Raw genomic sequence first — 11586 nt, forward strand, 5'->3', positions numbered from 1 at the left:
GGCAGGACAGCAACTCATTTATTAACAAATGGTAACCCAGGCAATTGGCTCGCTATGCTGACGTCTCACTAAGTGACGTCAGTAGGCTGACGTGTCATCCTTTATATCAAAGAAATAAGCTATATAAACAAAGAAATAATGAATGTAACATGCAAAATATATATAGATTACAAAATCAATACAAACCTCACATTTAGTAACTAAGAAACACATTTTAGAAATAGAATAATCCAGTACCCCACACCATACATTTTATGATAAGTATATATAAGTGTTTGAGATCCAACATCCTCCCCACCATAGGAGTATATTACATGACTCCTATTCTTTTAAGTTGCAAGAAGCATATTACAAGTTCATAGGCCATACCTTTCTGGGGCCTTTACTCTTCTACCCACTCGGGTATAAATATCAGAGCAGATCACTTCATCACCTTGTACATTATCTTCAACATTATGTGAAGCTACATCTTTCAAATCAACATTACAATCATTATCTTGTACTTCTAAATCATGTAATTTCTGTATAGGTCTGAGAATGACACCCCTAGAAGTCTTGACTTTTACACTTCTGACAATGTTATCTTTACCAGGGTACACTTCTAATACTCTTCCAATAGGCCAAGACATTCTAGGAATGTTATCCTCTCTTATAAGAACCAAGGAACCCTTCCTGATTCTACAATTCTGAGTAAAACCTTTGACCGTTGGAGGCAAGTTCTTAATATAATGGTCACTCCAAATTTTCCAAAACTTCTCCAGCTGTTGAGTTCTGAGTTGTTCCCTGATCTTTAGGCTACATGGGAAGCTGTTCTCATCCCCTTCCACTTGGAACCCAGCAGTACGACCAATTAGAAAGTGTGATGGAGACAAAGGATTTTCATTAAGTTCCTCGCCAACAAAGGTCAATGGTCTTGAATTAATGCACGCTTCAATTTCATGTAATGTGGTCTCTAGTTCATTCCTAGACAGACACTTGACTCCAATGCTCTTTCTAAGGGACAACTTGACTGACCGTATCATACGCTCCCACCAGCCTCCCACCATGGTGCACGGGCCAAGATAAACTTCCAGTTAGGTGCTACAGGGCCATATACCCGACTTAAAACTTGAGATGTTGCAAGAAATGTCTTGGCATTATCTGAGTAAAAAACTGAGGGAAGACCACGTCTAGACACAAACCGACGTATAGCCAACATACAGTCCTTCATTGACAATGAGTCTGTGAGTTCTATGTGAATAGCCCTGATTACTGCACAAGTAAAGAGTAACACATAAAATTTAGTACTAGGCATATCAACACAGAATAAGGGACCAGCAAAATCTAAGCCTGTGATAGAAAAAGGCGGTGAAGGTTTAACTCTTAACTCTGGAAGGGGGGCAACTGGTTGTTTACAAGCCTTGGAGTCATGTCTGCGGCAAACTACACACATCTTGCATATAGATTTAGCCATTCTTCGTAACCCTACAATCCAATAACAATTTCGTAAGGTAGAAACTAGAGTCAGGACACCTGCATGCTTAAGTAACTGGTGTTGGAATCTAACTAGTAATTTAGCAACATGACAATTAGGTATTATAATTGGATGTTTACTCTCGTAAGACAGCTCAGCGTGATCCAAGCGTCCCTTGACACGCATTAACCCATCTTCATCTAAAAAAGGGTCCAACTTCCTCAGTGTAGAACTTAATGGAAGAGATTTACCTTGTCTAAGAGCTTCATATTCCTTAAAGTAATGACCCCTTTGTACACTAATGAAAACTCTGATCTTAGCCTTACTTAATTCTTCATATGTCAAAGGACCCTTAGACTTATTATCCCCCCTCTTGCCATTGTTCATGAATCTCATCACCCATGCTACTGTATTTGACCGTCTTACAAAACTCACTCCACCGGCTAAACTCAAACACGGGCTGAGATTCCCTAACAATGAAGCAAGCAGTCACTACTTCTTGACAATCTTCATTACATGGTGACTGTTGCTCCTGCAGGCTAAGAGGGTGAGATAACCACGCTGGACCGCTTAGCCACTGGTCACATGACATTAGCTGCTCGGCAGACACACCCCTAGAAATGAGATCGGCAGGATTAGATTTACTAGGACATGTTAGCTCTTATATCTCTGAAACTCTTACAAAGGTTTTCCATCTGTGACAATCTCTTCTGATCCAATTAAGAGCTACAGTTGAGTCTGTCCAACAGAAAATTGGCACTTCTAGTCTTAGGGCAGTCTTTACAAAGTTGACAAGCCTGGCACACATTACACTTGCCAGCAATTCAAGGCGAGGCAGAGAAATACTCTTAATTGGAGCTACACGCCCCCTAGACATGACAAAAGACACTGTTTGCCAGAAGAATCCACAACTCTAAGGTAAACACACACCCCGTACCCCTTCTCAGAGGCATCTCCAAAGGCATGGAGCTCCATGCCAGTCAAAAAACTTAAATGGGGTGCCAAGAAAATAGCACCGCTGCACATGCCAAGACTTAAATTTATCAACATCAGATAGCCAAACATGAAACTTGTGCAATAAGTCACTTGGAAGCACTTCATCCCACTCACTACCCACCCTCCAAACATCTTGAAACAGTATCTTAACAAACATTATGGAAGGGCTTATAAGACCAATGGGGTCAAATAGTCTAGCTATACAACTAAGAACAGCTCTCTTGGTAGGTGTGATGTCACTTATTGTAGTCAAATGTAACACATCATACATAAAGCAGTCATTTGATACCTCCCACTGCATACCCATTACCCAACACCTTAATTGATTCCTTTTCTCCCAAATCTGACTCATTACCAACATTGAGATGATGTTTGATAGTGGCGTTGAGCAGAAAAAGGCTACTTTTGTTACCAAAGGGAACTCTGATAAACCTCATAGTACGGACTACATCATTACACATCCACAAGAACCTGTGCACATCCCGATCTTCCTCACGCACATTAATTTGAAGGAATGCCTTGGTAATATCAGCTGTTATTGCTACTTGCCATTTACGAAATCTCAATAGTACTTCAACGAGATCTGGATTCAGAGAGGGACCAGTCTCTAAACACTCATTTAAAGACAAACCGTTGTAGCTGGGTGCCGAGGCATCAAAGACTGGTCTCACCCTAGTAGAAGAGCTGTTCTCACGTATAACAGGACGATGGGGTAGGTAGTAAGTGGGATGAACACTCTCCATCTGAGAAGGGGGGACCTCTTCATATATTCCCTCCTCCTCGTACTGCCTCAGAACACCATCGTACTCCTCCTTGAGTTGTGGATTCTTCTGAAATTTACGGCATAGGTTAAACAGACGTTTCTCAGCAATCTTCACATTATCTTGTAGATCAGATTTAGCAAAATCTGATTTCCAAGGTAGTGCTACCTCATACCTTCCACCTACAAACTTTACACTGTCATTAAATTTCTGCTGCACAGAATCATTAGTACTAGATTTGGTCACTTCATTAGTAGATATACCCACTGAATCCAAATCCCAAAATTTATGTAACAGAGACTCAGACATATTACTAAAACACAATAACTGTGAACTTGTACCAAACACATTATCTGAACTACAAACACCAGATAGAACCCAACCGAAAACAGTTTCTTGTGCTACCAACCCTTCACCATTACTCACTTGGTTGGGAATCATGAATTTCCAACCGAAATCAACTCCAATCAATATGTCCACAGAAATTTGACGGTCTTGTTGGTAATCATCAGCTAGACACAAAGAGTTGAAAGCTTGAAGTTTATCTTTAGGTACACCAGGTCGCAGTAAGGGAGAACATATGATTGGTATTTCAGCAGCAACTAAAGAATGACTGGTACCCTTAATGTCTTCTAGGCTGATGCTATACATATTGCTCAAGTGATTCTTAGGATGTTTGCTACCAAAGGCAGAGTAAGATATAGGCTCTGAGCATAACCAGTTAGGCTTGATTTTCTTTACCAAGGAACTGCTAACATAAGAGTTATCCGAGCCTGGATCAAACAACACAGTAGCTTCAATACTCACTCCCTTATTAGTAAGTACTTTAACCTTAGCCGTTTGTAGCACACAACACTTTGAGCCAGAGTTAACTTTATCTTTCCTAGCCTTACAAGGTGCTACACCAACATGATTCATCAAGGCTGGTGATTCACTAGTGCCCTTACTCTCTTGCTTACACTCTTCATTCAATTCACCATTACTTTTCCCTTTCTGATCTCTGAGACAAAATACTGCATTATGATTTCCCCTGCACTTACTACACTTAGACTTACACCCTTTGGATATATGTCCCTTAGTAAGGCACCGAAAACACAAATCAGACAACCGAACCTTTTCTTCAAGTTCTGAATGAGTAAGTTTAACAATAGTAGGGCACTTCTCACCTTGATGGGGCTTACCACAAAATCCACACTTACAAACACCTGATGCTGCAGAGGTAACAAGGGCAGAGGCCGTACCAGGGGGAGATTTTCTCTTCTCCAAAGCTAACGCTCCACTCTTACCCTCATCACGGCGGCAGTCCTCTTTGTAGGAGTCTGACCTCTCCCTCCGCTCTATTTCCTTTTGGAGGAAGGTCATTAGCCATGATAGGTCGCTCTCGTGGCCTGAACCCTCCCGTGACCACTCCATGCGTATATCATGTGGAAGACGTGATAAAATTAGAGGGGTAAGCACAACACCATACTGGTCACCTTTCACTCCCAAAACTTCCAAAGAACGAACATGGGAGTTCAGCTGATCCTGTAGTTTCCATAGTGAGGCAGTGTATTTTGACCCATGACACTTAGTAAGTACGTTCATGTTCAGTAGTGCTTGAATGTGAGCAAAAATTATGCGCTCCGGCTTCCCAAACCTCTCTTTTAACATCTCGCGAGCAATGGGATAATTAGCAGTAGTGAGAGCTAGGCCTTGTATGGTCCTCTTTGCCTCACCCTCTAAAGACGAGCGCAAGTAGCCAAACTTACTAACAGTAGGAAGATTCGACTCATCCACTAAAGCTTCAAACTGTTCCCAAAACGTCTGCCACTCAAGCACTTCTCCACTGAACTTGGGTAATTCTATACGTGGAAGTCTAATGTTACTTAATCCAGATTCACTATGGGTACGCTCACCTTGACTCTTAGTGGGTTGAAGTAACTCCGCCAGTTTTTGGGTTGCTTGCATGCGTGGGACTCTAGCTCCGCGTCGGTAACTGTCGGCGGCCTCTATATCTGCCTCCAGCTCAGTAGGTTTGTCGAGTTCCAGTTCCACGGCTGCCTGGGCATCATCCAAGGTGGCTAAACGCTGATCAAAGTCACTAACAGCGTCCTCCAGCTCCAACCTCGTCACATCAGGCCTCTGTAGCAGCTTAAACAAAGCTGTGGATGAACGAGTTAACCACCCCTTGGCAGCCGTCCGCTTCCGCACCGCCAACTCCTTGCCTTCGTCTGACATGTTGTCGAAATTCCGGGACGAACTTCAGCTTCACAAACTTCCCGGGTCTGGGCACCATATGTTAGGTCCCAACCGTCTCTTAAAAGACTAAGTGGTAGGGAGCCAACATCGACAACATAGTCGGCAAGGCGACACGAACGCAGCCCTACAAGCAGAGCGGACTTGACAGAAAGGCGGCAGGAAAGCAACTCATTTATTAACAAATGGTAACCCAGGCATTGGCTCGCTATGCTGACGTCTCACTAAGTGACGTCAGTAGGCTGACGTGTCATCCTTTATATTATCAAAGAAATAAGCTATATAAACAAAGAAATAATGAATGTAACATGCAAAATATATATAGATTACAAAATCAATACAAACCTCACATTTAGCAACTAACAAATACATCTTAGAAATAGAATAATCCAGTACCCCACACCATACATTTTAGGACAAGTAAATATAAGTGTTTGAGATCCAACAAACCTCCAACTAACGTGAAAGAGACCCGTAGGTTTATAGGAATGGTGTCGTTCTATCGAAGACACATTGAAAACTGCTTCAAGGTACTGGCCCCATTAACCGAGCTCACAAAGAAAGGAACGCCGTTCTATTGGAGAGGTGAATGCCAGAAAGCTTTTGAAACGCTGAAGGAGAAACTAATACACTCTCCAGTACTAGGAAAAGCCGATCTCAATCGAGAGTTTGTCCTTGAGACGGATAGTAGTGCCACACATGTAGGGGCAGTGTTGATGTAGTATCATGGGAAAGAACCAAATGTCACAGGATATTTTTCGAAGAAGCTTAGACCAGTGGAGACTTGATATTCAACAACAGATCGGGAACCATTAGCTGTAGTACTAGCCTGTAGAAAATTCCACCATTATCCATGGGGTGTCCGAGTTTTAATTCGAACAGACCATCAGCCACTAGTCTCAGTTTTTCGCCAACGAACAAAATCTCCACGTATGAACAGATGGATTCTGGAGATGCATGATTTTCAGTTTAAAATAGAGTACAAAGCAGGCAGGAAGAATGTAGTGGCCGACCAACTGAGTTGCCCTGTTCAGGTAGTAAATGTGGTAGGTCAAGATTCATTTCTAGGTTTGACCACCGATGAATTCATTCAAGCTCAGATAGCAGAACCTAGATGGAGAGAGATGAAGGAATATTTAGAAGGAGGAAGAATACCACATGCCAGATACTCCCCTGTCATTTTGAATCAGTTTATTGTTCACGATGGAGTGTTATATTACTCCAAACAAAAGAAAGATGGAACCATCCTATATTTATTGGTTGTACCCCAGACACTAAAGAAAGAAGCTATTGTATTGGCCCATGGAAAGAGTCTGGACATTTAGGACAACTAAAACCATGTTAAAAGCTGAAGAATATTTTTACTGGCCAAATCAAAGATCAGACATAAAGAAATTTATAAGAGAATGTATAATTTGTCAACAATGTAAAACTGCACCAGCTTTACAAAAGACATACTAGGAATTGCCTCCTGTAAATCAACCTTTGGAAAGAATTAGTATCGATATTACTGAAATGACTCCAGCCAGAGGAGGTTATAAGTTTGTATTAACCATCATAGATCACTTTTCAAGATTTGTAAAGTTGGTGAAGTTACGGTCCAGACACACTGAGGAGGTAGTTAGGGTTATTAAGAGTTACTTGGGAGACTATGGGGTACCGAAGGTACTCTTAGCTGACAATGCGTGCGAGTTCCGCTCACAATTGTTGACAGAACTCTGTTGTACGCATGGGATAGAGATGGTGTTTTCCACCCCATACCATCCATTTGGGAACTCTATCACCGAACGGTTACATCGAACCATGAAGTCAGTGCTAGCGTCTCTCGGGAAAGGACAACCGCACAGGTGGTCCGAGTGCCTCACGCAGTGTCAGCAGATCCTTAATGCGGCCGTACACGAGACCACTGGCGAACAGCCCTATTTCCTTTTCTTTCGGCGCCATGCTCCTCGCTATGTGGGAACTACTTTGCCCCAGGTGGACGACGAAATAGACATTAATACAGCCTTGAAGGCAGTGAGACAATCATTCTGTGCAAATAGCAGGAAGTGGTTAGCTAGAGCAAACATTGGCCGGAAGGACCAAAGAGTCGAGGTAGAAGATTTGGTGTGGATAAAAAGAGAACAGTTTGGTTCATCAGCTGATAGAAAACTTGGTCTCAAGTGGATTGGACCGTATAAGGTTAAAAAGGTGAATTTAGATGGAGTGTCATATGAAGTGGAAAATGTGTTCAATGGCAAAATACTCCATAGAGCAGCTGACCGAGTGAGAAAATATGTAACCGATGAAGAATACGTGGTAGACATGGAAGAAATTGTAGTGCCTTCCGATGAGGAGGAAGAAGACAATGAGGTAGAGGAGCCTAGACCGACTCGTGAGAGACGGCCAGTGAAGAGATTTATAGAAGAATACTAAGTGTATAGACCCCTAGGGACATTGGAATCTTGTGACTGCCCTATACTTCTTTTGCAGCTACATCAGACCCGCTGCTGGGGAAGGAGACCGCCAATGTTGGGGGTGGCCGGAATGTTAACATATAACATAACATGAATAATAGGATAACAAAGGGCCACCAGGGCCCATCTAGGTTATCCTGTATCAGTCGCACAGCGACCTCGTCATCAGTACTTAAAGATACACTTACAAGTACACAATACATTATATACTAATTCTAAATATTTGGCCCATTAACAGGGCTAAGTCCTGCAGCGAAATCCTCTACAATTTGTGGTCCCCATACATGGGGATCATGTCTTGTTTAACTATAGTAAATTTCTTATAAAAACTATCATGCAGTGCTATACATAATTATAAATCTAATAAATTTAAGTGCTTATCTAATCTGTTTTAAACATTGTCAAACTAGTGCTATTTACAACCCTCTCTGGCAATGCATTCCAGAAGTCTACCACCCTATGACTAAAGAAATATTTTCTTATATCTAACCTGCAGCCTTGCTTTCTAATCTTCCTGCCATGATTTCTAGTCCTATTTCCCTCCTCTAAGGTAAAGAAAGATCTCACATCTATGTAGTTTGTATCTGAGAACATTTTAAATAACTCTATCATATCCCTCTTATACATCTCCTCTCAAATGAAAACATGTTTAATTCCTTTAATCTATCTCTATACTCCAGGCGCTTTAATGCTGGTATCATCCTAGTTGCTCTTCTCTGAACTGCTTCTAACATGTTGATATCCTGCCTATAGTGGGGTGACCAGGCCTGTATGCAATACTCTAAATGGGGCCTAACATAGGAATTATATAAGCTACGCACCACTTCCTTACTTTTATAACTAACATTTCTATTTATAAAACCCAGGATCCTATTTGCCCTATTTCTTGCTTCTAAACATTGCTTTGAAAATTTCATAGTCCTGTCTATCACTACTCCTAAATCCTTTCCTTCCTCTACTGCCTCTAGCCAACATCCCTCCATCTCATAGTTAAAGTTTGTGTTGTCTTTACCTAAATGCATAACCTGACACTTTTAGAATTAAACTCCATCTGCCACCTGTCTGCCCATGCTATCAGCCTGTCCAGGTCTCGTTGTATTCTGTAATTGTCCTTTTCACCCTGTACTGCACATGCTATCTTAGTATCATCTGCAAACTTTGATACTTTGCTACTAATTCCTATATCTAAATCGTTAATGTACACCAAGAAAAGAAGAGGTCCTAGCACTGATCCTTGGGGTACCCCACTAACCACTTCCTTCCACTCAGACATTGCCCCATTTAATACTACTCTCTGTTTCCTATCAGAAAGCCATTCACTAATCCAATCAACTAACCTACCCCTATCCCATGTAGTCTCAATTTGTACACTAGCCTCCTATGCGGTACCTTATCAAACGCCTTGCTAAAATCTAGATATATAACATCTATGCTATTTCCATCATCTAACTCCTTGGTAATATATTCTAAGATATCGAGCAAATTTGTAAGACAGGACCTCCCTGATCTAAAGCCATGTTGGGTATCTCTAATTAATCTATTCTCATTTAAATGCTCCCAAATACTACCCTTAATGATTTTCTCTAGTATCTTACATACTATACTAGTTAAACTGATCGGTCTATAATTATTCGCATCATCCTTCCTACCTTTTTAAATATTGGAGTAACATTAGCTAACTTCCAGTCCTGAGGTATCTCAGCAAACCTAAGTGATCTTTCAAAGATTAACTTAAGTGCTTCAGAAATACTGTCTACACCCTCCCTAAGTACTCTGGCATGTAGCTCATCAGGACCACTAGCTTTCCTATCGTCTAGTTCAAGAATAAATTTCCTAATAATTCCCGGTTTTATATCAATATTTTCTAAAGCTCTTAAACTACTCGTCGCACTGTTTGTAACAGGATTTCCTATTCTTTCCTAGTAAATACTGAAGAAAATTGTTCATTCAATAATTCTACTATGTCTTCATTTTGATCCACTACTACACCATCTTTTCTGAGTGGTCCAATCCTATCCTTATTTCTTTTATCACTGACCTTGTAATAACTATATAATTTTTGGGATCTTTACTCCCAGCTCTAGCTAGTTTTATCTCTGCCTGCCTTTTACTTTTTTTATAACCTTACTCAAATCATCTCTGACCTGTCTGTACCTAATCAAATCTACATCTTCCCACTTTTCTGCAACTCTCTGTATGCCCTCTTCTCTCTGATCTGGCTACCTATCTCATGAGTCCACCATAATGGCTTCCTGTTTCTCTGCCTTATATCTTTGTAAGGGATACACTGCATCACTATACCCTTTACTACAACCTTAAAATATCCCACATCTCCTGTGCAGTTTTATTTCCAAAACTATCTTCCCAGTTTACCTCTCCTAATAACTGACGTAACCTACCATAATTGCCTTTCTGATAGTTTGGGACTCTAGTCTTATTCACTATATTATCCCTACTGGAATTAATGATAAATCTAATTATATGATGGTCACTGTTTGCTAAAGTCTCTCCTACCTCAACTTCCTTTAAACAATGCTCAATATTTGTTAGTACTATGTCTAAAACCTTCCTCCCCTAGTAGGTTTATCTACCATCTGCACTAAATAGTTATCCTGAAAACTTTCCATAAACTTATTTTCACTAGCATCTCCTACCATCCTCTCCCAGTTTACTGACTTAAGATTAAAATCCCTAAGATAATTGTCTGACTAGTACACCCCTATTTATCTCATCTACCATAAGGTTGTCTACATCTGCTGACTGGTTAGGTGGTCTATAAAAGCTCCTACTCTAATAACCTTACTTTTGTTTACTCTAACATCCAGCCATAAGGACTCTACTCTGTTATCTACCTTAATACCATTAACCTGACTGGAAATGAAGGATTTTTTTACATAAATAACTACTCCTCCACCTATCCTACCAATTCTCTGGTGTAAATACATAATGTATCCATCTACTTCATATTCTTTCCTATTTTCCCTAAACTTTTCCTCATTTACCCATGCCTCTGTGACACATACAACATCTAAGTCCTCCTCAACTATATAACTAGATAACTCGTCCTTCTTGTTCCTAAGACTCCTGGCATTTACATAAAAACATTTAAGTCCTGCTACCTTCCTAGATGCTGTCTCCTTATTTGGAATCCTAATCTTATTCTCTCCTATTTGCACCTGGAAATCTTTCCTAATCTTTTCACTATCTCTGTTTATCCTATCTAATTTATGTCTAGCATCTTTCTTCTGGAATGCATTTGCTACCTCACCCCCTACACTCCATCCCAACTCCCCTCCAGACATCCACTCAGCACATCCACACCCTTCCTACTCAGATGCACACCATCCCTAGCATACAAATCCCTTCGCCCATAGAACCTATCCCATACATCCACAAAGCTGACACCCACATCCTTACACATCCCTTTTACCCTATCATTCACACCAATGGCTCTAGACAACCATTCCCTGCTAACATACACACGAGGCAAGATTCCTGACACTACACACCTCCTACCACTCTCCCTTATCTTGCCTAACATTTCCCGAAATCTTGCCACTAACTCCTCCGACCCACCTGCTCTGACATCGTTCCCACCTACGTGCAAAACTACTACACCCTCCTCTCCATCCCCCAACCCTCTTCTGCACCTCCTCACTCACTGCCTTCACACCTGCACCAGGCA

General features: G+C 41.1%; 2 protein-coding genes across 2 annotated transcripts; both read right to left on the minus strand.

The window, feature by feature from the left end:
* Positions 1–356: 356 nt before the first annotated feature.
* LOC123500955 lies at positions 357–1046 on the minus strand. Its single transcript, XM_045249501.1, has one exon. The coding sequence runs from the start codon at positions 1044–1046 to the stop codon at positions 357–359; it is 690 nt and encodes a 229-aa protein (XP_045105436.1).
* Positions 1047–2727: 1681 nt separating this feature from the next.
* Positions 2728–5427, minus strand: LOC123500956. Its single transcript, XM_045249502.1, has one exon. The coding sequence runs from the start codon at positions 5425–5427 to the stop codon at positions 2728–2730; it is 2700 nt and encodes an 899-aa protein (XP_045105437.1).
* Between the last annotated feature and the right edge of the window lie 6159 nt (positions 5428–11586).

This window comes from Portunus trituberculatus, unplaced genomic scaffold (genome assembly GCF_017591435.1).
Source record: "Portunus trituberculatus isolate SZX2019 unplaced genomic scaffold, ASM1759143v1 PGA_scaffold_522__18_contigs__length_968829, whole genome shotgun sequence".
NCBI lineage: Eukaryota > Metazoa > Arthropoda > Malacostraca > Decapoda > Portunidae > Portunus > Portunus trituberculatus.